Source organism: Ambystoma mexicanum, chromosome 10, assembly GCF_040938575.1.
Source record: "Ambystoma mexicanum isolate Mex_15411 chromosome 10, UKY_AmexF1_1, whole genome shotgun sequence".
Taxonomy (NCBI): Eukaryota; Metazoa; Chordata; class Amphibia; order Caudata; family Ambystomatidae; genus Ambystoma; species Ambystoma mexicanum.
Window position 1 is genome coordinate 644016058 of NC_090932.1, and position 27627 is coordinate 644043684.

Below are 27627 nucleotides of genomic sequence, written 5' to 3' on the forward strand. Positions count from 1 at the left end.
CAACTCTTCGCACGCTCCGGAGGCCTTCGGCGCTGCATCCGCATCTGAAAGACAAAACAAGGTGCGTTTAAAGACATTGGGGAACTTTAATACTCACGTGCCATTACTCCTTTCCACATCTAATCCAGTGGGTATTCCGGCACCCTGCAGCCGCTCCGAACTCGTACCTGCAAAATAAAAAGACAGTTAGAGCACATCGTGAAGCAGGCAACAAGCGCTTACTCACGTGCGGCTCCATCTTCAACTCACTTCAGCCCGTCATCCGCCATCGCCGGAACCCTGCAAAACAAGAGACATCATTACTAAAGACTTTAAAAAGACATTTGAATGACTCGAAACTTACCGTTCGTGCAGTAAACGACGGACAGCAGTCCTCTGAAGTCAAGAGGCCTGCGCTACCTATCCAGTGAAGAAACTGGCTACAGCACCCTGCCCCGAGGCAGATGGAGAGCTCGGCATTCACTTACCTAAGGTGAGAGCGTTAACCTTTGGGGTCTACAGGAGAGGAGAAGAGGAAAGAGATAGGGACACCCCAATAACCCCAGTTCATTAACCCCATATTTTCTATCTGCAGACATCTTACTCTACACGTCAGGCATACAGTGCACAGAGGTCCAGCCCAAAGAGCCAACCGGGTGCTACACATCACCTTTGAAGATACGGTAGTCGCCCAGTCAAGACCGGCGCCTCTGCGAGAATCAGGTGAGCGTTACAGAACACAAAGCCTACCGCAAAACTCTCGCCCAGGCGCTATGGAAACCTCGGATACTGACCCCCTAGCCCGGTTACTTGGGGAACTAAGGGCAGAAGTGCATGCAACTCGTCAGGAAACGAATGCTCTAAGAAGGGAACTCATTATTTCCAAGGAGAGAACAGACAATCTTGCTAGACAAGTGCTACAGTCACAAGCCGGACAGACCCCGTTACCCGCATCAGGGGCAAATCTTCCTTCAACATCCTCTATGAATCCAGTGCAGATCAACCTACCTGGGAATGTACCTCTGGCTCCGCCCGAGCGATTTTCTGGTGACCCAAAGAGGTTTGCAGTATTTATCAATCAGTGCCGGTTGCACTTCTTATGCCGGCCAGCAGCCTTTCCAACTGATCAAGCTAAAGTAGCTTTTGTACTTTCGTACCTTAGTGGCAATGCGGCAGACTGGTCGATCCCTCTAGTTCATCAAGATGATCCGGTTCTCCATGATTTTCAAGCCTTTCAGCTTAGTATGGAAAAACTGTTCGCAAGACATTCACAGGGACAGGCCTTGGACAATGAGCTTCTTTCGTTGCGACAGGGTAATCAAGACCTTTTGGCTTATATTGCATCTTTCAATAGACTAATAGTGGAAACTCAATGGCCTGAGGACAAAAGGATTACGCTGTTTTATAGAGGTCTACGTGGAGAGCTCAAAGACATTTTAGCCCAAGTAGTGAATCCCCCACAAGACTGTTCGGATTACATAGACTTGGTCGTTCAAATAGACCACAGGCTGCAGAACAGGAAGGCCGATCGTTCCAAGTTTGATGCTCGAGTATTTTCCAAACCGCCAACTCCTTCCAAAGGAGTAGTCTCCGGGGAATCCATGCAAATAGGGGGTCTGAAAGGTCCTCTAACACAACGGGAGCAGGAAAGGAGGAAACAGTTGCAATTATGCCTATATTGCGGAAACTCAGGGCACTTTCTTCGAGACTGTCCGGTGAAACCTGCCAAGAAGGCAGTAGGAGCTGCACTTACCAAAGTTACAAACTCTGAGCAGGGAAACGACCTCGCCCGACAAGAATAGAGGTCCTCTTGCCGAGCGTAAAAACCAGTTCCGTGACCTCGCATTTCGTGATACCTATGGTCCTCATTAGCCCTGATAATCCGGATCGATTACATGCAATTGAAGCTTACGTCGACAGCGGTGCCATCGGCAATTATGTGGATCATGAAATGGTTTTGAGGATGAATCTAACTCTTTGTCCCAAGGCTGTAAAGGACGTCATTACTACGGTGGATGGTACGGAGATAGCCTCCGGGCCAGTAACGCATACCACTCAAGAAGTGACGCTAGTAAGTCAAGATGGACACCATGAGAAGATCGTGTTCGATGTGATCAAGGCCCCTCAGTTTCAGATTATTCTAGGAATACCTTGGTTAGAGAAACACAATCCTCTGATCGATTGGCGAGCAAGAACGGTCCAGTTTCCAGAATGTGTCTCTACTTGTCACCCTCCACCTGGTGTTGCACTGGCCGCAATTTCTTCAGAGACTCCCCAGTTACCTCCCGAATACCTAGAATACCAAGATGTTTTCCGGAAGGATCAGGCTAACTCTCTACCTCCTCATAGGTCTTATGACTGCCAGATAGACCTGATACCTGGATCTACTCCTCCTTGTAGTAGAATTTATGCCCTCACCGAGCCTGAGAACCTTCACCTTCGACAATACCTGGATCAATACCTGGCAAATGGGTTTATTCGTCCTTCCAAGTCCCCTGCTTCTTCAGCTTTGTTCTTCGTTCCAAAAAAGGAAGGAGACCTTAGAACTTGTATCGATTATCGCTCCCTGAACCAGATCACCGTTAAGAATAGATATCCGTTACCTTTGATCCCTGAACTCCTGGACCAAGTCAGAAAAGCATGCATATATACAAAGCTGGATCTTAGAGGAGCTTACCACTTGGTACGAGTAAAAGAGGGCGATGAATGGAAGACGGCCTTCCGCACCAAGTATGGGCTATTTGAATATCAGGTCATGCCCTTCGGACTTTGCAATGCCCCGGCCGCCTTTCAATATTTTATGAACGATGTCCTCAGAGAGCTCATAGATGTATGTGTTGTTGTTTACATTGACGACATCCTCGTTTATTCTTCATCGGAATCTGAACATCGGAAACACGTGAAAATGGTCCTCGAAAGATTGCGTCAACACAAACTTTTCGCTAAGTTGGAAAAATGTGTTTTCAACGTGACTGAAGTTGAATTCTTGGGATTCATATTATCACCTGGTGGGGTGCGTATGGATTCAAAGAAGGTCGATGCAGTTCTCAAATGGCCATCACCATCCTCCGTAAAAGGTGTGCAAAGCATGTTAGGCTTCGCTAACTTTTACCGCAGGTTTATCCCCGAGTTCTCTCGAATAGTCCAGCCCATCACTGCCTTGTTAAAGAAAAACAAACGTTTTGAATGGTCTACCGAGGCGGAACAAGCTTTCCAGGATTTGAAGACTAAATTTATCTCTGCACCAATCTTAAAACACCCTCGCCCTGAACTCCCCTACATCGTGGAAACTGATGCTTCAAGCCTTGCCATGGGGGCAGTTCTATCACAAAAGGACCCGGTAACCAATCAGTTGCATCCTGTGGCATTTTGGTCCCGCAAATTCTCGCCTCCTGAAGTCAATTACACGATTACTGACAAGGAACTTCTGGCTATCAAGTCTGCCTTTAAGGCTTGGCGGCATTATCTGCTGGGGGCCCGACACACCGTTACTGTGATTACGGATCACCGAAACCTGCAATATTTGAAAACCGCAAAAGCCCAATCCTCTAGACAACTCCGTTGGGCATTATTCTTTGCCGAGTTTGACTTCATAATTACCTATCGACCAGGTACAAAGAACGGTAAAGCCGATGCCCTTTCTCGGATGGGAGTGGAAGAACACTTGATCAACCCTAAACCTGTACCAATCATTCCCGAACAAAGAATTCTGGGTGTAATCGCCACAGAATCCATAGAGGAAGTTAAGGATAAAGCCAGGCAACTTGTAACTCCAGCAGATATACAGAATTGGCATCTGCAGGGAAAGGACTTTGCAGTAAAGGACAATTTATTGTATTTCCAAGAACGATTATACCTACCCAGCACAGATTTACAGAAAAAAGTAATCTCTTGTTATCACGACTCTTTAATGGAAGGTCATCCCGGTATAGCCAAGACCTCAGAAAAGATCAAGCGCTACTTCTGGTGGCCGTCTTGGAAAAAAGATATCAGAGACTTTATAATGTCCTGTGGAGTATGCGCCCAAAACAAGAGTCAAAAGGAAAGACCAGCAGGCCTCTTACGCCCTATTGACATCCCACCTCGCCCTTGGCATACGCTTTCTATGGACTTCATCACCGATCTACCTCCATGCTCCGGATACAATACCGGATACAATACGATTCTAGTAATCGTGGACTTATTCTCCAAGATGGCGCATTTCATTCCGCTCAAAGGCTTGCCAACAGCAGCAACTCTGGCCCGAGAATTTCTCGAAAACATCGTCCGACTGCACGGTTTTCCTTCGGTTCTAATTTCGGATCGAGGTAGTCAATTTATTTCTCATTTTTGGCGAAGTTGCTGTCGGTCGGCTCAAATTGATGTGAGACTATCGACCAGTCACCACCCTCAGACCGACGGACAAACCGAGAGGACCAATCAAACTCTGGAACAGTATTTACGCTGCATGCTGCAACAAACTGAAAAAACTTGGAAAGATATCCTTTGGATAGCCGAGTATGCCTACAATAACTCTGTCCACTCGGGAACTGGGAAAACCCCGTTTTTTCTTTTGTACGGCAGTCACCCTCGAACCTCGGAGTTGGATCCCCTCCAAGATCTTGAAACACCAGCAGTAGACTACCTGCATTCTACAATCACCCAAGCCTTTAAGGAAGCTGTTTCTCACCTTCAAAGGGCTAAAGAACAATACAAGAAAGGAGCAGATCAACATCGGAAGGAAGCCCCTCACTATCAAGTAGGGGATCAAGTCTGGTTATCCACCAAATATCTATCTCTAAAAGGGCCACGCACATTCAACCCAAGATACCTTGGTCCCTATTCCATCACTACCATAGTAAACCCAGTAGCGGTCAAGTTGGACTTGCCCCCGCACATGAAGATACATCCGGTCTTCCACGTCTCTCTATTAAAACCCGTGCAACCTCAAACCCGACTAACCAAATCTCCAAAACCTATCCTAGTGGATGGAGAACTCGAGTTTGAAGTCAAAAGCATTCTGGACTCCAAGATCTCCAAATCTAAACTATTCTACCTAATTGACTGGAAAGGCTACGGCCCCCAAGAGAGATCCTGGGAACCTGCTGAATATGTCCACGCTCCTCGCCTAATCAAAAGATTTCACCGAACATTTCCTGACAAGCCAAAACCCCCGGAGAAGCCCGGTTTGGGAGGGGCCTTGAGGGGGGGTACTGTCATGATCTCTGCTTCCAAAAGGTCAGGGTTTTCCCAACTCCCTAGGAAGCAGATCCATAACCCAGGTTCCGAGTGCCAACCAGTCCCAATTGGGACCTTTTGGACCCAGTCCTGGCGCCAGTGGCACCAGGCTCATAAATATGCCCAGTCCCAGCGCTGGAAGCGCCGGGCTCATAATGCGTGGGTGGACTTACCTGCAGCAGACCATGCTGCTTACTTGCCTGCCAGTTGAGCCTCTGATCCTCTTCTGTTTGGAACTACTTTTCCTGTTGGGTGGGGCTGGAGCCACTCCCTAGATTTAGAACACTGGAACTCTTCTGGAAGGCAGGAACTCTTTTCTTACCAGGAACTCTTTTCTTACTTAGGCGTGGCTGTGGAAGGAGACACCTAAGCACTACAGGAGGCTATTTAAACCACACCCGGTGGATGAATCTTGCTTTGTGTTATTCTGCACCCTCTGCAGCAGGACGCTCATCGTGTCTTCTGCATCCAGTCCTGGGCCTAAGGAAAAAGGCTTACCATCCTGAATCCAGTCTTCAGCAACACCTATAAAGACAAGAAAGAACAGGTTAGCATTCCGGCATCTGAAAGGCAAAGGCTTACCATCCTGAATCCAGTCTTCAGCAACACCTATAAAGACAAGAAAGAACAGGTTAGCATTCCGGCATCGGAAAGGCAAAGGCTTACCTAGTCTTCGTGCGCTCCGGAGGTCTTCATACTGCATTCCGGCATCTGAAAGACAAAAGCTTACCAACTCTTCGCACGCTCCGGAGGCCTTCGGCGCTGCATCCGCATCTGAAAGACAAAACAAGGTGCGTTTAAAGACATTGGGGAACTTTAATACTCACGTGCCATTACTCCTTTCCACATCTAATCCAGTGGGTATTCCGGCACCCTGCAGCCGCTCCGAACCCGTACCTGCAAAATAAAAAGACAGTTAGAGCGCATCGTGAAGCAGGCAAGAAGCGCTTACTCACGTGCGGCTCCATCTTCAACTCACTTCAGCCCGTCATCCGCCATCGCCGGAACCCTGCAAAACAAGAGACATCATTACTAAAGACTTTAAAAAGACATTTGAATGACTCGAAACTTACCGTTCGTGCAGTAAACGACGGACAGCAGTCCTCTGAAGTCAAGAGGCCTGCGCTACCTATCCAGTGAAGAAACTGGCTACAGCACCCTGCCCCGAGGCAGATGGAGAGCTCGGCATTCACTTACCTAAGGTGAGAGCGTTAACCTTTGGGGTCTACAGGAGAGGAGAAGAGGAAAGAGATAGGGACACCCCAATAACCCCAGTTCATTAACCCCATATTTTCTATCTGCAGACATCTTACTCTACACGTCAGGCATACAGTGCACAGAGGTCCAGCCCAAAGAGCCAACCGGGTGCTACACATCACCTTTGAAGATACGGTAGTCGCCCAGTCAAGACCGGCGCCTCTGCGAGAATCAGGTGAGCGTTACACCAATGTCCAAATCAGTACCTTATTCCTTTTACCATGCTTTTTCCCTAAATTTACAGTCTCTAAATCTATTATTTTTTAGCAGGGGTGCAGGAGGAGGCTGAAACCGGTCTTGACTTGTTCTTCATCGTCCTTCTTCTTGCTGGCGAAGTTCGTCGTGAATGTCTCTCGTTCTTGATGCCAGAAAAGTTCAATGAAAAATGTCACAGTTCAATTCTGCCAGCCTTTTCACAGCCTGGATCATTTATCCACTCCCGGGCAAGATTAGTTGTTCTTTCTCCCACTGCTCAGACGATTTCTGAACAGTTCTTTTTTGATAGAGTACCATGTGCATCCAGCTTGTCCCGCTCTGGCTTAGGACACATGTACTCTATCAGCCTTAGTACTTATGTGCGTCCACCTTGTCCTGCTCTGGCTCCTGTCACATGTACTTTATAAGTGCACCGAGGAGCCGTGAGTTTTGAATTGTCTGACTTGCACAATTCTCACACTTCTCTCCTCTACGCCCCTGGTTCCTACTCCGTCCGTGAGTAGAACCAAAGGCCAAAAAGAAAAGCACCAAAGATCTGTGGATCACTTTGCCTGTTGAGGCCGCAGATTATATCCATTCACTCCTGCTATTGTATGATCCGTGAATAGTGCCCTTGCATTTCCAGTATCAGGCTTAGTGTCAGCCTGTGGCACAATGATGGGCAGCGATGGGCGTCGTGGCAATGATGTAGTTTCTTTCTCTGGCTTTGGTGCATTCGGGAGAACTGGTGGGCGCCAAAGGGGTGCACGCGTTGTTTTTGCTCGTGTTTGCAATGTAGGGTTTGTGTCGTTCGGCAGTGATGTTGTTTCCGCTGAGCAACGTTGGGGTACTTTTCGCCCTTCCTCCTTACTGGCAGCCTCCTCAGGCTCTGTTTCGAGTTTCACTTCTCGTTTGCGCTTTGTTTCAACTTTCACTTCTCGCTCAGGCTGATGCTGTGGCACTGGAATGGCAACAGTTTCTTTCGTTTCCGAGACCGTTGTCTTTTTCTCGTCATCTGGATCAGGCAAAGTTTTCAGTGACGCTGGGAACCTTTTGGCATGGGTAGCATGGATCCATGCCTTGCGTCCGTCCACTCGGATGGCCGTCTGTGTTGCCAAAAGTACTTGATAGTGGCCGCGCCAACTGGGTGCTAATGCTGTCTTCCGTTCAAAGTTTTTGATTAGCACCCAGCTCCCAGGCTCCAGTGAGTGCCCTGGTCCTGTATATCGCATCGGGAACACCTCCTGCACCTGCTGATGAATCAAATGCAACTTTTGTATTAAAAGTCCACAGTAAGTGCTTAACATAGGATGCTCGACCTCACATAATTTTCTGGGCTGCGGTGCGCACCATACATTTGCTGGTCTCCCCATTATAATCTCATAAGGGGAGAGCCCAGTCTTAGCCTGCACAGACGTGCGCATACACAACAGCGCTAGGGGTAATGCATCCACCCAACTGAACTTGCTCCCAGCGCAAATTTTTGCTATCTTTGACTTTAGGATTCCGTTGTGTCTCTCCACAAGCCCGGCAGAACTAGGATGCCTGGAACTGTGGAATCGCTTCTCTATTTGCAGACCTGCACAGATCTGTAGCACTACTGCGCCCACAAAGTGGGGGCCGTTGTCTGACCACAGGACACGAGGCAACCCAAACTGGGAGAAATACTCCTTCGGCATTACTTTTGCTGTGGACATGGCAGTACAGTCTTTTAAAGGATATGCCTCCACCCACTTGCTGAATGCACAGATTACCACTAACACGTACTTGCAGTTCTGGCACCTTTCCATTTCTATGAAATCAAAATGGACCACCTCAAACGGCATAGAGGGTGAGCCGAAACTACCTGCTGGAGTCACGGTTCCCTTTCCTACATTGTGTTGCAGGCACGTGATACAATTCTGCACTAGCCTTTCTGCATTATTTTTTATGTGCTCATTCTTCCATACTGTGGATAAATGCTGTACAATTTTCTTTGCGCAAATGTGGGTAGGGCTATGCGCCATTATAACCATTGCAGTTACGTAACAATTTGGCAACATCCAGTTCTTTGTTTCCTTGTCCACCCAACATCCTTCCAAATCTAACTCAGCAGAGCCCTTAGCCCACCCCTGAATCTCTTCGGTCGTGGCCTCATTTGTTGCATTTCTTTGACTGTGGCAACTCCATTCTCTATCATACAAGGTACTTCCTCAGTCTGTACTGTCATCATTTTATTCCCCAAATCTGTGGCTGTTTGCTTCGCAATCCTGTCTGCAAACGCGTTTCCCTCTCCCACTCTGCATGTTACTTTCTTATGCGCCTTGCACTTTACTATAGCTAGGTGCTTTGGAAACGTGAGCGCAGACAACAATCGCACAATCAAAGGGCCATGCTAAATCCTGGCTCCATGTGATGTCAAGAAACCCCTCTCAGCCCAAAGTCGGCCAAAATTGTGAACCACGCCAAAGGCGTACTGGCTGTCAGTATAAATATGTACTTTCAGATTCTCAGAGAGTTCACAGGCTCGGGTCAGTGCTATTATTTCTGCGGCTTGTGCCGAATTGTAGGGGATCCTTTTGCTCTCTACAACTCTATTTAGGGTAGTAATTGCATATGCAGCCGTTGATGTGCCATCAGGTAATTTAAAACAAGAGCCATCGCAAAATAACTCCCCATCTGGCTCTTTTTGTGGGATATCGCTCAAATCAATCCTTCCCTTTGTTTCTTCTTCAGTGATCATTAAACAATCATGGGGTGGTGATTCGTTGTCACCAATTTCTGCTATGGGCAGTGGCATTAATTCTGCAGGATTCAATGCGCTACACCTCATAATTTGGATGTGGGGTGCAAACAAGATGAGCTCATATCTTGTCAGTCTAGCTGAGGTGAGGTGTTGCGTCTGCGTCCTATTTAATAGAACATCTATAGCATGTGGCACCATCAGAATTAAAGTGTGCCCCAATATCATTCCTTCCGTTTGTTTCACTGACGGAGCAGCCGCTGCGACGGATCGCAAACATCGTGGTAGTGCGCGCGCTACAGGGTCCAACGCGCAAGAAAAATAGCCGCACGGCCTATTTCTTTCACCTTGTTCCTGTGTCAAAACCGCCAATGCACATCCTTCATTCTCACTCACAAATAGTCTGAAGATCTTTTTATAGTTGGGAGTGCCTAAAACTGGCGCAACACACAATGCAACTTTCAATTGCTCAAACGCTTTCTGACATTCCTCATCCCACTGCAAAGGCATCTCTGCATCCTTTTTAGTCAATTTTATCATCGGCTTCACCATCAACGCAAAATTACTGATCCACTGCTGACAATAAGAGGCCATGCCTATTACAGCTCTCACTCCTTTTTGAGTTTTTGGAATAGGCATACTAGAAATACTTTTTATGCGTTCCGGTGTTAATCTTCTCCCTTCTTTCGAAAGTAGGTATCCCAAATAAGACACCTCCTTTTGATTATACTGGAATTTCTTCAAACTTGCCTTATGACCATGGGTCGCTAAATGTGTCAAGAGTAATACAGTACTTTCTTTGCAGATCTCTTTCGTGTCAGCAGCTAATAACAAGTCATCTTCTTCAAATCAACTACACTAAAGTATTCTGCAGTGGCCGGTATCATTGGGCCTCATTACGACCCAGGCGGTAAGGGGTTTACGGCAGCGTTAACAGCACCGACCCTTACCGCCTGAGTACGAGGTCCCTTAGCGCCATGGCGCTTTTAACACCTGCTTTTAGCAGGTGTTAAAATCCATGGCGCTAAGGGACCATGGAGTTAATTACGCCACCGTAATTTACGGTGGCATAATTAACGCCTTCCCCACTCCCATTATGCCCTATGGGGCAAAAATGGGAATGGGGAAGGGTAAATGGGGATTGGGGACTTACCGCACCGCCAAGGTCGGAATGGGGCGGTAAGTCCGCCAACCACCATGGCGTAAACGTAGTTTACGCCATGGTGGTAAAGTCACGGCCCAGGCGGTAACTTACCGCCTGGGTCGTAATGAGGCCCATTGTCAGTATTGTTGTGACATCTGGGACCAAAGGGAATTGTGGGTCTACCACTTTGTTTAATGCGCGCAGATCAATTATGAAACGATAGGGTACTTCATTGCCTCCTTTCTTGTAAACTGGAAGAATCGGGCTGTTGCACGTGCTACCTGCAATTTCCTCAACCACCCCCAATCTCACCAAGTCAGTAACAATGCTTTTCAATCCCTTCTCACCTCCAACAGAAATTTTATGCTGGCGAATTTGTGGTAGTGTTACACCTTCTTTCAGAGTTATTTTTGCTGGCTCTATTTTCAAGCATCCTACATCATTATCATGCATTGCCCACAGACAGGTTGATACTCCACTTAACTCTTCTGGCAACTCTTTTGACATGATTTGTCCTCCACTCTGATCATTTCTCTGTTGGCCCTGCCCGCCCTGATTTTGGTTCGAAACACTTTGGTTCAATGTCTGGTTCTGTTGTGCTTGGTTTTGGCCATATGATTGGGTTTGAGTACCACCATTGGTATATCCCTGCTGCTGCTGCATGTTACTTCTGCTTGGGCCGTTCGACCCCTGATGTCCTCTATGAGGCCTTCTCTGACCAAACCCACCTCTATTCTGTAGGTGCGGGCATTGCGCTCGCCAGTGTCCTTCCTCCTTACAGTACGCACATTGATTTAATCCCAATGACACCCCATGCATATTATTCAAATTTCCCTGGCCTTGTGCATTTCCTCTGCCTCTATTGTATCCAATGACCTGCTGCAGTAACACCCCTACTATCGTTTGCATCGCTTCCTTTCTCATCTTCAATTGGTACCCATTATGTATCTCACTTACTTCTTTTACTGACGTTCTTTTGTTCGACATCCATCGCATTGTTTCCCCTACCCATACCTGCAATCTTTGTTTATCGCCTATCTGTCCTGGTACCGGCAAATGCTTTGTACCACCTGGAAAAACTCTCGGCCATGATTTTTTTATACTCAACCTTGACACCTCATTCCTACCTGTCTTAATAAACTCTCTACTATACTCAGGTGTAGCAAACATGTTAGCATATCTGTCTTCCGTTTCATTTTTTACTTCAGTCAGTTTGTGCACATGTTTTCTTACATCCTCATCTCTTTGCTCACTGCGTGCTAACTTATTCAAATCTAACAACCGCTGTGGCGGTAAATTCCCAAGTATCTTTTTCCATTCTCCCACCAGAATTTCCCCCATGCATTCCAACACTACCTGCCTCTCGTCTCTTCTTCGGTACCCATACAATGAGGCCAATGCTGCCGTCTCATCATTTCCTTCTATGTACATTTCTGCCTCTTGCCGTAATTCAATCTTTCTCTCTTTGCTGATTGCGCTTCGAGTTACCTGTCCAAATCCTGTTCCTTCAGCCCCGCCTCTCGCCTCCCCAGTCTCAATCTCGACTTCGGGAGGGGCGGATGGTGCTGAATCTGTCTCTAGAGCGGGAGGTGCGAATGGGATAAGTGACACAGGTGGCATCTGTGAAGGGCCTTGCTGGGTGCTGGGAAATTGTGTGTCCGCGGTCTGCGCTTGTGGGAGTGCTCGTGCTGTGGGCGGGGCTTGGGTTAACGCTTGCATGAGGGGAAGTGCTCGGGCTGCGGGAGGGGGTATGAGAGCTATTGGTTGGGCCCGCGCAGTCACTGCTGGCGTGTTTGGTTTCGATTCTGGTTCTGGGCCTCGACCCGTGTTAGTTAACAAATGTTCCATTAATTCATCTGCTATGTGTAGTTCCCGCTGCGGGTATATTCTGTCTATGTTCATCTGGTCCCGTCTCCCTTCCCGTCTTAGACTCTCAGTCACTCCTCCTCTTCCTTCTCTTCTGTTATCTCAAGCTTCGTTTTATGCCTACGCGCATGCTTCTCTCTACTCCTTAGTCGGAGCATCGCTTCCCTCCTCCAATCTTTGACGGTCTCAAAAGCTGCAGGTCGCGCTTTCTTTCTAATCAGCACCCTCTCTAGGTTATCTATTCTCCCCATCTCAAAACTACCATTAATCGGCCACTGATGGTCGGGTTGCTTTCTAGTTTGCCTATGCCAAATTTCACAAAATATTATCGCACCCACACCATATTTCGCATAAATATCATAAGTCGGCGTTCCCCCAGGCGGTGCACTTTGGCCATATTCCCAGGACTGTCTACCGCAGCTGAAAAGTCCAGATAAAGTGGACAGTACTCCAGGCATGTTTCTTTAACCTTCCCCTTTGGTTAACCACTTTTACCTGGATGTTTGAGTTTGCAAAATCAACACTCTACCAAAAATCAGGTTTCTCTTTGAATCGGGGAATGACTCACCTGATAAAACAAGTCGCCTGTTCTAACGCAACCTCTCCCCACGTCGTGTCTGCGCTTCTCTGGCTTCTGCCTTGTCTCGGGACCCTCTGCTCCTTTGCCCTCTGGCCCGGTACGTCGATCAGGGATCAGATGTTTGCAGATCTGCGGAAGGAATCTCTCCTCTCTACAGGGCGCCCCTACACTTCTTGATCCCGGCTCGACCGTCCCGTCCTCGCCGTTCTTCCGCCTTTACTCTGTTACAACGTATACGATGGGGCAAGCGGGGGAGGGTCCCTGTTCGGGCGCCATCTTGAAAGGGGCCCCTAGGGGTCCCTCGTGCTATGGAAACAAGGCAATGACCATACACGAAAAGATGCGCCAGACACGAGGTTTAAAATTCGCAATGCTAGGGTTTATTGCAAGCAAAAGATAGTATCAATTGGCCAATTCTGATCTCACGTCCCGCGACGTGAGTTTCCTAGACCTCGAGGGACTCAAGAGAGCGAATTACGTACATCAGTTACATATATACAAAATGCATATCATACAATCAGCAAAGTGATGTTCAACACCCCTCTGTATTAAGTTCCTTTGAACTCGGGATGACGATGGACATATCCGACGAGTATGACGATTATAATGCTTTCGATGTCTATTCTAGTAACAATGTGCAATTTAGAAAGTGCGGAGGCATCTTTTAGAACACGGTGGTTCTGTTCTTGGAAGCAATCTGTACACGGGGGAAGAGCCACATTCCAAGCTTTATTATCTATGAGGTACTATTCGTGTCCTGGGAGCCGACACTTTCTAACGGGTTTTGCGAGGGGGGGCCGTAAGAGAAGCATAATTCAAGCCTTTAACTGTATTATTCTAACATATTCTACCATCGTACGAGACTGGCTGACAGCTGTGAAGTGATTAAATGCCCTGCAGTTTCCTCCCAAGGCTACAGAGAGGGAGCGTGGGCATTCCTCTCTGGGCTACTCATGAGGAGTTTCAGCAAACTCTTCAGTCCCGCGACCTTGTCCTTTCATATTCAGACAACAATGTTAACAGTTGAGCAGAGTAAGCAGAATCTGCAAAAATTGCAAGATGCAAAGCAGTTTTTAGACAGAAAGCAATGAGCAATGGTTAACAAGCAAAATGGCGATTCTTACTACATTTGAAATGGCCGCTCGTCGGTCAAGCATAGCAGTTTATATTTCTATAATTCGGTGCATAAGACGGTTGGCCCACGGCCATAAAGTTACGTCTATCATTCAAATGAAGGGTATTCATTTTTCCAGATTGAAAGAGATAGCCGATGCAGTTCACCAAATGTGCTTGTGGCTAGGAAGTGTAGTACAGACGCTACTTTGAGCAAGGCGGGGTTGGCTATATGGATCTGTATCAGGCTGACCAGGTTGTCATGGATCAGATCCACTATGGAAGAGATGGTGTAGAGGGGGACCCCCTGCCCTCCATCTACTTTGACATCTGCAGACAATGGCACTGGAACAAGACCAAAGGAATGGAGGCCCGAGCACAGGTTCAAAGTCATCTTTAATACAGATTCAAAAGACACCAGAAGCAGCACTGAGCTCCTACAATCATCTTGCCTTTTATGCAGCACTGAGCTCCTACAATTACTTGCCTTTTATGCACTTTTGTTCCATGACATAATGCTTTAATATAAACCCTCCTTGTCTTTGATTGGTTTACTAGTTTGTCAATCACAAAACCCACATGACTTTATTTTGGCCAGCATGGTTTGTCTGACACATAATCTGATAAGCTTGCATGAGATCCAGCGGTACCTCATTATAAATCCTTAAATGCCTGCCAAGAACCAGCTCTTTTCTGATTCTTGAGGCCTGCCAAATCTACTCGGCAGCTAATACTGTGGAAACCCTCCATGAGCTAATCTTATTTGTTGTCAAGTAAGCAGCTGCTCTGTCTAATTGGTCGCTTTCCCAGGCCTCTATCTGATCTACTATCAATCATTGTCTGCTTTTCTTGCCAAGGTATCTAAATATACAAATCCCAGACGTACTTATCTACATTGAACTGCTGCCAACGAAAAAAATATTATTCTGCATGAGTAAGGACTTTTGACACCTGTACCTAAGACACCATTTTGTATTTTGGCATCCATCTTAGAAAATATCTGACCCTGTTCAGCCTAGATGTTCGGCCACCAAACGGTGAACCAATTTACTTTTGTGCATAACTCATTTCCTATCCATTTTTCAGACTACATTTTTACATATTCATGGTCAATGGTGTCCCTGTCTAGCCGGTACAGGGTGTGGATCTGGTTTTGGCCCAGGTTGAAGGGTGTGGCACTTATGTGTGGTATTGGTGGCTGCCTGAGGGCTGCAAACTGCTGGCCCTTGTTGTTTTGCTGGGCCATGATGGCCATCCATCTCCTCAAGCACCTCTGCTGCATCCTCTGTCTCCCTGCCTCCTCAAGTAGTAGGCCTGCATGCAGGACATCCAGCTCCAGTACTGCTAGCATTTTAGTGTTGGAAGGTGTGTGGGGTGTGGGAGTAGTCCTTTTGTGCTTAAGCAGTGCTCATTGGGGCCCCCTGGGCTGATTTTGGACACCTGTGGCATGTTTCTACACACCTGACTGTACTTAACGCCTGGTCTGCGATGCCAGTGTTTCAGGCACAGTGTTCACGGCGCTATTGGCACGTCCATGACGGTGGTTGCTTGTACGTGGAGCTTGGAATGTGCACTTACTAATGCCATGCCGGTGTCTCAGGCCTGGCAGAAGTGGCTCTCTGCAGATTCCGGGCACAGTGTTGCTTGATATGGTGGGTCACTTGAGGTGACGGTGTTAGCGGCATTTCAACTCGGAGTATGCCGGACCGGAAAAAGGTGCTAGTACGCAGCGACCGGCACCGCTATTTCCGGACAGCATAGTTTAATGAGGCACATTATCCTGGCAGGAGGACACCTTACTTACCCTTTCTGAATGGGAGAGGTGTCCTGCTGCCAGGACAATGTCCCAAGGAGCTCCAGGCAGCAGAGGGGCTCTCACGTTCCTCTGTGTCAACAGATCATTTCAATGTGAGCCATTAGGCACTGATGGGAGGGAGGGGGACTATTAGGGTCTTTTGTCCCTTTAGAAATGTGCATGGAAGGGAGTGATCAGCAGTAAGAAGGAAAGGGTGCATAATGTTGCATGCTTTATTTATTTGTGTTTTTTTTATAACACGCTTAATACCTAAGTGAAATAATGACTATGGCTTTACCCAAGTGGGATTAGGCTCACATTAACCTGCATGATGCTATTATGACTTTGCATGCAGGATGGGGAGAATACAACTAAAACCATACTCTTATTGCTCAACATATTTCTATGATGATGTATATAATGGAAATCTAATTATGAAAGGATAGTTCATTGTGTAATGTGCTTTGCTTCCCAGGCATTGCTACAAATAAAGTATTATTTAAGCACATGAAATGCAAAGGGAAACCTTAATAAATATCTATATCAACAAAACCTGTGAAGATGTGGTCAGTTTCTTCAATTGTCCAAATCCCAGTTCCACCATTAACCAAAAAGCCTGACTATCAAGTTGCTCCATATATAGCAATCGTGCAATTTAGGTATTTTGAACCACAAAGTTATTTGCCACTTGTCTTATTTATGGCAACGTATTCTAAAGTCACTTCCATGGTGCATCAAAGTATCAAAGACTGATGCGATGTCCTTTTCTGTGAAGTCACTTCTGTTGGTGCAATCCATATTCAAATTAGGAGGTTTGTATATATTTTGCCCCAGAGCGCCTGGACAGAGCTCTGAAAGATGAGTTCCCTGCATCTGTAATGATTTGCAGTTTTATTTTTGTTGTTATGTGTTAAAATGCCCTCTGCCACTAATGTTACCAAAAAAGGTAGATTGGGGCGGGGGTGGGAGGTTTGTGGTCGCGAATGAGACCATATGGAATTGCGTGCACTGCATTTGGGAGGAAAGTAGCAGGACTTTTTTTCTTGTTTCTCCCCCCCCCTCCCTCCCACTCTTGCAATGCTGGATACTCCCCTGAGCATAGGCTTGTACCTGCTGGTAATGCCCTTCTTTCAAGCACCCTAATTGGTTGGCCGGCCATTTTCGGGTGCTAATTCTATATAGTATCTGCCCATCATGCGCGTATGGCCTCATATGAAGCCTGTAATGTGGCTGAGCTTGCAACGCCCCCGGGGTCTTGATGCACTGGCTGAGATGTGACTGTTACACTGTCCTTTAATGAAGTCTGTATTGGCTGACCTGCCCTGTCACATGGGTCTTAATTTATGTCTGCTTCCACCCAGCAGGATGTCGGAGGAAGAGAGGCTGCAGAGGGTGTTCGTGGAGCATAAGGTGGCAATCTCCTTAGCAGTAACAAAGCGTTTCCCTTTCCTCCACGGATTGCTGGATCATAACATCATAGATCAGAGTCTGTTTACGGTGAGCAGGATTTATTTGCCATCCTCTTTCTCATGCACAGCCTCCTTCACACCCTGAAAGCTACATGTCTTCTTTACACAGATGCAAGGATACACACTGACAGCGCATACTTTTACAAATGAATGGAAGAACATTCTCATTTGCAGAAAAGTGTTAGACTTTTACATTGTGTTTGAGATTTGTTCATGTATTTCTGCAACCAGTGGAGTAACTTTGCAGAAAATGTTGGGGGGGACATGACATCTGAAGAAAAGGTGCCCCAGCCAAATGAATGGGTACACAATGGTGTGCCATGAAAGTTGGGGGGGACAAACACCCCTGTCTCCCCCTAAAATTACGCCCATGTCTGCAACGGACAGTTTCCCGTGTTGAATGAACAAACTGTAAACAAAACTATTTCTCTTCACAGGACTTGTGTACCACAGAAAGCGTACAGTGCTTTGAGCAGTATCATTGCCACACTTTACTTTCTTTTCTTATTATTTCTCTTCATACCTGAGAAAAAACAATGCCACCAGGCCCACTTTTTCACCAAGCCCACATTGTCTTCTTATTGTAACACGGTTGCACATATCGGGCCTGATTTACAGAAATGTTTTAACATGGGAAATTCCCATTGAAAACATTTGTGTAAATCGGGGCCATTTAGTTTCCAGCTCTGTTTGCTGCCACGCTTTTATGTCTCCACTATATTTGATCTAGACCTGTTTAATATATGTCATATATTCTAGTTCCACTATTTATGCTAGAAGGCAGCACCATGCATGTCCACGCTTTATGTGAATAATGCTGCGATACATCCCATTATCAGATAGGCGTGGGTGCACATATGAAGGATTAGCACATACTTACCTAGCTGCCAGAGCACCTTAGCTCAATTAAGGGTCTGTGAGGGTTGTATGTCACTGGGTAGCAAGGCCACAGTGCAATGCTTACTCTAAGAGTTGGCCTAGCATGCCATAATCAACAAGCACTGAGATGGAATACAGATATAGAGGAGATAATGTCCAGGGCAAGCTCAGTTATAAACGAAAGCTAGTCATTTATCCCTAACCATACCAATGTATCCTCAGGTTAAAAATAAGAATGTGTCAAGTGCTTGGAAATAGGCTAAGCACTATGTAGAACTGGTTCTTTTGGGTTTGGGAACCCGACATATTACTGCCATTTAAGCAAAGCTCAGGAAACTGTCAAAGAAGCCGGGTGTCTCCCCTTTAGAGTATGACAGGGGTGAAAGTCTAGACCAGGTGGTAACTGTGGTAACCTTCACACTTTGTTCTTGAAGTGGGGAAGAATCATTCGAGAGGGAGGGGGATGTCAGCTATAGCTGCAGCTGGTTGAAATGAGGGGACATACAGGCTCTAGTTTGGCGCAATTCTTGACCTACTGTGAAGAATTGCTCTGGGCGAAGTCTTGACTTGTTTCGATGAATACCTCCAGTTGGAGGCCTGACTTGCTGTGGCCATACATCATGTGTGAACGCTTTCGCAGTGTCATAGTTTCTGTTTCTTGCTCTCAGCATTATATAATGTCTTTGTCTCTCTGTGAAGAGTCTACATCTCTAACGCGGCCAGCTATCTACATTACACCTGCACTGACCTCGAACTCCGTTTCAGAACACACAGGGGTGCACCTTTTTACCCTGCACCTGAGCCGTGCTCACCTGGCTCCCAAAGTACCTCTTTCATTTGTTCAAGGTAGAAGGGGGGTTATCAGGTCCTTCATTACAGAAACTTTGCATCAGCCCATTTCTATTGTACATTGTGTTAGCACTAGTGCAAAGACTGCCCTGGTGTAAAAAGTCTTTGAAAAAACATATTTGCAGTGGGCCAGTTTTTGCCTTACTGCTAGTTTGTGAAATAAGGGTCTGTGTACAAGAAAGCATAGGTTTCTGATACTGTCTACCTGGGCTAAGGTCCTGCTGAGGACAGAAAACAGGGGAAATCTTGTAATTCCCCATTGATCTCATAAAAAGGTTGATCCTGGGTGCCAGAGAAAGCTGGTGACCAGGGTGGTGTGCTCAGAGGCTCCACTGCCTGTGCCCTTCTCAGCAGCTCCAGTTGGAGATTCTGCTCGGTAGTGGCTGGTTAAGGTGTTTGGAGATGGCACTTCAGGGTAGATCTCCATCCACCCTGTTCCTCTCATTCACAAAGCACACTAGAGGCAAACTGGCTACAATGCTGGGCGCCCTGGTATCAGTGGGTGCTGAATGTTGAAGTTTGCATTCGCTAGCCCTGGCAGAGCCGTGCTTGCGGAGGAAGGCGATTGGGCGATAGTAGGAGTCGAAAAACCAGAGCTGCTGTTGACTGATAGGAATGAGAGGTGACAACTGGCAGGAATGAGGAACAAAAGGTGTATATGGAGGTGCAGCAAGCACATGTCATGCCACTTGGGTGTTCATGCTCATAAAGGATTGCAAAGAAGGGGGAGACAGTCCGTCATCTGGACCTGATGTACACAGACACAGAAGAAGAACATGTGATGGCAGAAGAAGGGGAGGCTGGCTATCTGGGCAATACATGACAGGTTTGACTTGCCAGTGACACCAGAAATTAGGATGGGAGAGAAGTACTCTGGGGAGTAGAGCAGAATAAAGACATGTGGAAACATTCAGGTGTGGAGAAGAGGGTTGCAGACTGGTTTTCCATGGCAGTGAGGTAACTCATGGCATCCCTTGAGGGACGTCACAACAAGTCGGATACCAGGGAGGCTCACCTTTGTCTCAGTCGAGTGCAAGCTAGGGATCCTCACCCCTCGAACAACAAGAATAAAATCTATCTTCCTACTGTTCTAGAGTGGCCAACATACGCATCCTGGAACTTATTGTTGTAGAGGACTTTAGCGATCTTGTGGCTTTGATCCAATCCCTGTTGCAGGAGGAGGCTTTGGCCGACATAGGCAGAAGACAGGTAGAATTGATCAGAGAAATCGGGTTCCTGACCAAGAAGCCATTGGGCTCATCTAGGGCTGGAGGTGCCACCCTTGGAACCCAGAATCTAGAACAACTGAGCTGATGGCGATTGCGGGAAAGAAGCAGATAACATTGATGGGTTCCAGCGTCTGTTTTTCTAGACTTTAGTTAGGCCCCCCTCTTTAAACAGAGAGCAATGGTGCATTTTGGGTCTTCCTTGGCCTTTGCCCTATGCGTGAAAACATTGGATCCAACTGCACACCTTTAGCCACCATAACAGTGAAAGATGGTGCCATTTACGGTTACCACAGCACCTCTAGCTCACCCCTCTAACACCGGAATAGGTTTCAGCTCCATGAACAGCTCTGCATCTCACTTCCCAGGCACTGCCCGATTCCTATCAAGACCTTTTTCCCACCCCTTACTGGCTCAGAGTCACTCTACCACCTGGCCTCCCACCTGAATCAGGGTCCCCCAGGTTTCCATGAAACCTATTGTTAGGTAAGAATTTCTGTAGTAACACTGTGTGAGACTACACAACCCTTATCTGATTGGTATTAGGTAACCCACCTCTTGGTATAGGTCTGTACTACACAAGTTGGTAGTGTAACTGAGCAGCCAGGCCTATCTCAAGGGTGGTAAATGTGAGCTGTAGAGCTGTAGCAATGAAATTCACAAATACAAGTAGCCAAGTAACCCTTACACTCAAGGTTTCAGTTATAAATAGTTATTTATTTAACATACGTTTTTAAATAAGCACTCTTTAAAAAGGGCAAGATATGTATCAATTAAATATACTTACAATAAAATATACTTTAAAATACTTTTCCAGAATCAGCATACGTTTAATGGATACTCTTTATAGATGATGTTTACACACTTCCTACACCCGCAGGTGACTTCATTCAAAAGGACATTAATGGCATTTATATATCACTAGTTATACTTTGCAGATTCTGAGGTTACATACAGAAAGGAAAGGTTAAATGAAGGAAAAAGGTTAAACAGGTTCTCACAGCATGTGAGTATGCTTAAATCTTCCAATGAAGTCTAGACAAGCCTTTCCCAGCATTAACAGTCTAAAAACAAGTTACCACCTATTAGGGACAGAAATATCAAAGTCAATGGACTGGAAGAGTCTGCACGGCGCCAGGACAGCCAAAGTCGATTGGAGCACAGTCTATGGAGCAGAGTCACTTCTTAGATAAAAAGTCTTGCACAAAGTTAGAGAGTTTTTGTAGAAATCACCTCTAGGGTCACAGCTGTTACACTTGTGAAAAGCAGAGTTGGAATCAACTTCAACAAAAGAAGCCAATGCAAGTCTTAACTGAGAAGAGCACAGCTAAAGACACTGAGGTAAGTACCCCAAGTCTAAACAGTACCTTCGGTTTGAAGGAGAGTGGTGCAGCTGGATTCTGTCCTGTTGCAGCGATGCAGATTCTGGGTTCCTGAGCCTCAGTCGTGGGGACAAGAGGGAGGACGTCTGGAGGACTCCTGCGGCAGCAATTTGGAGGTTTTCGGTAGCTATGGGCTCTTTTCAGTCCAGCTGCACTTTGTGGTTTCAGCGCGCAGTAAACAGCACCGCCGCGGATCTCGGATACCGGTTGGGCTTCCTTCACTCCTTGAGTCCTGCAATCTGGTGAGGGGACTCGAGCTCTGGTCGTCCTGCTTCTGGAGGGTCCTTAGGAGACACCTGGAGGTTCTGAACGGATTGCAGATGCTGTACTCAACTACAGATTTCTCGACGCCTGGCACTCAGTTCACAGTTTCTTCATCGGGTGTTTCTCCTAGTGGTCGACTCTGACTCTAGTCCCAAAACCCTTGCCTTTTAAGCAGGTTTCACCCATTCATGCACAGCCTAGGTTGTCACTCAATCAGGACTGGTTGAATTTATGCAATCCCAGAGACAAAGGATAGGGGAGTTTCGGGAACCTCCCTCACATCCTGCCTTTCTAGACACACTGGAGCCAGAGGAGTGTTTCAGGACTGAAGCCCGCCAAAGGCAAAATGAACAAAGGGCTAAAACCTGGCTCAAAGGACTCAAACCAAAGAAAGACCTCACAAATAGAAAATGGTGAAAAAAGACGACTGGGGCCATTTTGACAAAATGATCACCCAAGGGTTGAGGATTCAGCCTGCGGTAGAAAAGCACAATGGTAGGAAAATAAAACTACTGCCATCAGCCATTTTAAAGTAGTGAGGGTAACATAAAAAATGTTACATGAGAATGCAGGATAAGGGGCTACTAGGTAACCCCCCAGCACTCCACATAAGATGGTGTGTGCTGGACCCACAAAGAGAAAAGGTAAGCAAAGTCAATTTCACTTTACTATTCTTGGGGACAGTAGTTCACACAAGAAAGGGTATTTAAACCTTGTGAGAAATCTAAAGGATTTCTCTGGGACACTGCACTAAAGGTGCTGGGTGTCACCATACAAAAAGTAGATGCCTATGTAGTTTGTCAGACTCCAAAAACAGTGGAAACACATAATCCAAATCAGGTTAAACCACATTAGGGAGTGAGAAAAAGGTCTCACTCACTCCAGGGTCAAAATTAAAAAGTCATGAAATCCATGAAACCCACATAAAACATACACAACAATGATCACACTTGATAGTTGGTAAAAAGCCTGTCCCAGAAATTTACATTCATCACTGAAACCCACATAATGCATATCATATACACTGTGATAAAACAATCCACATACAATCTAATTCACTGATTCTTTGTTACACACGCCATAAAAAACAGTCTACAGCATATAACTCCCATTCCCATTACAATCCAAAATAAAACTCACAGCATTATTCACCTTGTAGCCTCAATATCTCCTTTCTAAAATACATTGCTCTTTTGAAGAGGGAGAGTAAGGTCCAAGCAACCTGAACAGAGTCGGCACACAAAAGAAATAAAATGGCAGCTCTATGTTGACGAATTTTAACCTCCCTCAACGCTCATAATAACGCGGCTCTTCGGATCCCTTCGTACCCTTTGAAAGACAATAGCAAATGAGTCAAATCTTCCTTTTTGTACCCACACACTGGGCACTCAGCCGAATCTGGGTAGCCCTTCCAGTGCACTGTATTATCCCTCAAGAGAAGACAATCAAACCTTGTAACGTCCAGCAAAAGAGCTGGGGGCCTCTAAGGTTGAAGGGAATTAGCACAGAAATGAGAATTCATCCTAACACCAATTCCTGTCCCTTGCATTCCTTTTATTCCCGCCTTACTTTACTTATCCAACCCCTTCCATCGGTAGCCTGTCAAATAGAAGGTGAAAAAACAAGGTTTCTCAAGCTTCTGTCATCCTTTGGAACCCAGACCTGGACCAACCACTTTCTACCATCCTGACTGAGTGGTAAAGAGGGTAGAATTACTATCATGCAGTTAATTAAACTGGTTGTTCTTGTTGCAATTCAAAATTACAATTAGCTGTCTACCAGGAGAACACTTTGGAAAAGCTGAAGCTCTCTCTGAAATAGGCAACAAAGGCAAACCTCTCCAACAGTCCTGCTGCTTCCATTTTACCTGCTGGAAACTTTGCTGCTATATTCTGCCGGTCCAGACATTTAGGTCTTTCTTCAACAAATCACAGATGCCTAAAACAAATGGGGTCCGATGTAAAAAATACTTTCCTACTGTTGATCGATTTTCTGGTCACCAAACACATCTGGACTGCAGCAGTAAGGCACAAGCATTATGCCTGTGTTTAATAATCCACAGGGCCAGTAGTATTGGACATATATAAGAAGGCCTGAATGGAGAAGAGGGACCATTACTGTAATAACCCGGAACCTGTTATCTCTCAGAAGATGCCAGATTCTAATTTAATTACTGACCACAAACATATTAGAGATTACTTCAGTAAATCAGAAAAGAATGTCTGCTCAGGTGGTGGCACATGATAGAACTCCCCCAGCCCAGGTTAAGACTAGGAAAGAGGACAAGGCAGGGATACCATCTACAAAAGACCAGAGGTAGACCACGCACTGCAGCTTCCACCAACAGCAGCCCCCCGTTGGGGTAATGGTGGGGCTAGACACTCTAAAGCATAATGCTATTGAGACAAGATTGTATTTATTTAATGAAGCTTCCCATTGTCTGAATACCCAAATTATTGGAATAAATCCACGCCACATTTTGGGGGCCAGACAAACTGTATTATTGATCCCCCGAAGTTGGGCAACTTTCCGCTCCAATCGATGGGCTATGCAGATGACATTGCACTGTTTGACCTTACCCGGCATGGCCTACAGGCCTCTTTGGACCTGTTAAAAACCTTCTCGGACTCCCTAGAACTCATGTTTAATATTAACAAAACAAAGGTCATGGTGTTTCATCCTCCTGGCCATAAAAAGTCCACCGCGACCTGGCACCTCGAGGGAAATAAACTCGAGGTGGTTAGTGAATATAAATACTTGGCAATCCACTTTGATGTTGGCCTTCAGGGTATTTCCCACTTGGACCATGTTAAGCTGAGAAGTTGTGTTTGAGCAAACTGGCCCGCTCTGGAGGCAGTTGTTCACTTGGGATCCTGGCGAAATTACACACTGCCAGGATTAGCCCTATTATTATGTACGTGGCAGTAGGTGTTACACATCATCGCAAGTGGTCTATATGGGCTCGAACCCGTCTGTGTGGTGCCTTGATTACTCATCCCGCTAGGCGGGTGGTTTCCCTTTCTCCTCATCCGACTAGCAGCGGTCTAGTTGTTGCACGCTCCCATACCGTGCGAACAGACGATCACGTGTGGCATGGAGATCATGTGACCCTTTATACGGAAACCAAGCGACCGGCAATTTGCGTCGCTTCTGCCTTTGGCGCTCCGTGAGTTCGTTACTGAATCTCTCTCTCCTAACTCACTTGTTTTCTCTTCAAACTAACAATTCTGATTTACCTGTATTTTTCTATCCTCTGTAGAGTGTTCTCCCCGGTTTCTCCATCCCCGTTCATCCCGCTCGCCTTCGGTTCCACGGATTACTCTCCTTTGATTCCCGTCTCTGCCTCCCTTCCAGCTGAGTAAGTCTTCCGCTCTCTAGGGGCTCTCGTACCTCTACCGCAGTGTCTTATTCCCATTTATCCCGATCTAGATTCTTCCGAAGCTCTCCTACTCCTTTAAGCTCCGGATATCACTCCTAATCCATCTTCGGATGGTGAGAAGCTTTCCATTACCTCTTTATTTCTTTTCTTCCCTGGCGCTCTCCTCTAAACTTTCCTCTGCTTCTCCCCTTGTTCACATCGACAGATCAGATTTCTGAGGTTACCATTGAGGGTTCCTGCCGGAGCAGTCCTATCCACTGCCGTCAACTGGACCACCGTGTTTGGAAGTCGTCCAGGGTTTTCTTCCCATTAGAGGGTTTCCCTGGGAGTCCTGCCTCCTCACCCGGGTTACTTTACCTCGGGCGGGGGTGTCAGGATTTGTTCAGGGAAATCTTCCTATCTGCTTTGAGTCTTCCGGTTGGAGTCTACAATCGCCAAGGTGAGCGGATGCTTAGTACCTCTGTGTGCCAATTTACCATTTACACTCATTGTGAAATTGACAGTAAGCGACGCCCTAAAAAAGATACTATCGGTATTGCTCTTGGCGATTGTTATTCCAAATGGAACAACAAATGCAGCAGTTAATGGCAGCCATGCAGGCCATGTCTTTAGAAGTCCAATCCCTGAAACAAGACAATGCTCAACTACGTAATCATGTAGACAGAGTGTTTTCCGATACCCCTCCGTCCTCTGTGCATTCCCTTATGTACGACGGGGATCCCTACAAATTAAAGGAATTCCTTGACAGTTGTACCGTCTTGTTTACATTTAAGTCTCGCTTTTTTCCGACCGACAAAGATAAGGTTGGATATTTGATGTCACGTCTTTCGGGACCAGCCTTGGCTTGGGCAACCCCTCTAGCTACTTCCAACAATGCAATTCTCGATTCTTACGCTGCCTTTACTAATAGCCTCAAAACCATGTTCGGAAGAAAGGAGATAACAGTTGCCACACAAGAACGCCTTTTAGATCTCAAACAAGGAAACAAAGAATTACTCTGGTACATCACACAGTTCAAACAACTCTCCTCTGAACTAGGATGGCCAGATGAAGGTCTACTTACATTATTTCGGAGAGGTCTTACAGACGAACTTAAAGATGAAGTCTCTAAAGTTCCTCGTCCTGCTAATCTAGCCGACATGATCACCCTAGCCATGCAAATTGACTATCGCATGCATGAAAGGGCATATGAAAGGAAGAAAGGGAAAGGAACAACACGATTTCAGTTGGATCAGTCCCATTCGCTTCAAAAAAGTTTGTCTTCATCGGAAGAACCCATGCAAATTGGGACCATCCGTGGACCTATTACGGCTGCCGAAAGGGAGAGGAGAAAGTCTTTAAAGCTATGTATGTATTGTGGATCTTCGACTCATGTGTTGAAGGATTGTCATCTGGTTCCCCCTCGCCGTCCTTCTTTCCCTAAGTCGGAAAACTTCAAAGCCTTACCGTGAGGGGAAGACCGGTAAGTGCCAAACAACATACTTCCCCGTATGTGACCAATATGTCTCTTGACGATTCACTCACTAAACAGTCCATGGTGGTCGTCTCTCTTTCTATCCAGTTGTCTGAAAGGACTATCCCAGGTATTCCGGCGCTGATTGACTGTGGAGCAGCCGGTAATTATATCGATGTAGAGTGGGCTAAGATACACAAGATCTCTCAGGTACCAAAGACGTTGATAACTCCGATACAGGGGGTTGATGGTACACCTTTGAGTTCTGGACCTGTTAAAGAACAAACCATTCCACTTATTTGTTCTATCTCGGGTCATATGGAAAGACTGGTTTTTGATGTCATAAGAACGGCCCATTACCCAATCATCCTTGGACTTCCTTGGCTACGACTACATAATCCATTCATAAACTGGACTGCTGGTACTTTGTTTTTAGGATCGGATTATTGTGTTCATCACTGCCTTTCCTTCGAATCAGTAGGAATCCGAATACCTTCGGATCAGACCCTCAAACCCACTGTATCCTCCATCAATCATCTTGAGATTCCTGACTGTCATCTACTCTAGCGATCCGTTTTTGATAATCCGGATTTTCCTACCTTACCTCCTCATCGAAGAGATGACTGTCATATTGATCTGCTTCCCGATCAACCTATACCTTTTGGCCGAATGTATGTACTTTCTCAAAGAGAAAAGGCCGTATTGAAGGACTATCTGCAAACCCATTTGAGGAATGGCCTCATTTCTGAGTCAGTGTCTCCAGCAGGGGCATCTCTCTTCTTCATTCCCAAAAAAGATTCAGAAGAGCTCCGTCCCTGTATAGATTATCGGGGTCTCAACAAGATAACAACCGCAGAC

At 46.3% G+C, this 27627-nt stretch overlaps 1 protein-coding gene across 4 annotated transcripts in view; it reads left to right on the forward strand.

Annotated features, from left to right (window-relative positions):
* Positions 1-27627, forward strand: part of LOC138491614 (nuclear body protein SP140-like) — a 3009150-nt gene that overhangs the window by 313895 nt on the left and 2667628 nt on the right. For 3 of the 4 annotated variants that reach the window (XM_069618235.1, XM_069618234.1, XM_069618232.1), the window contains exon 2: positions 17230-17365. In XM_069618235.1, the coding sequence (XP_069474336.1) occupies positions 17230-17365 (136 nt within the window). The remainder of the gene's footprint in view (positions 1-17229; positions 17366-27627) is intronic. The other variant, XM_069618233.1, reaches the window with a different exon arrangement.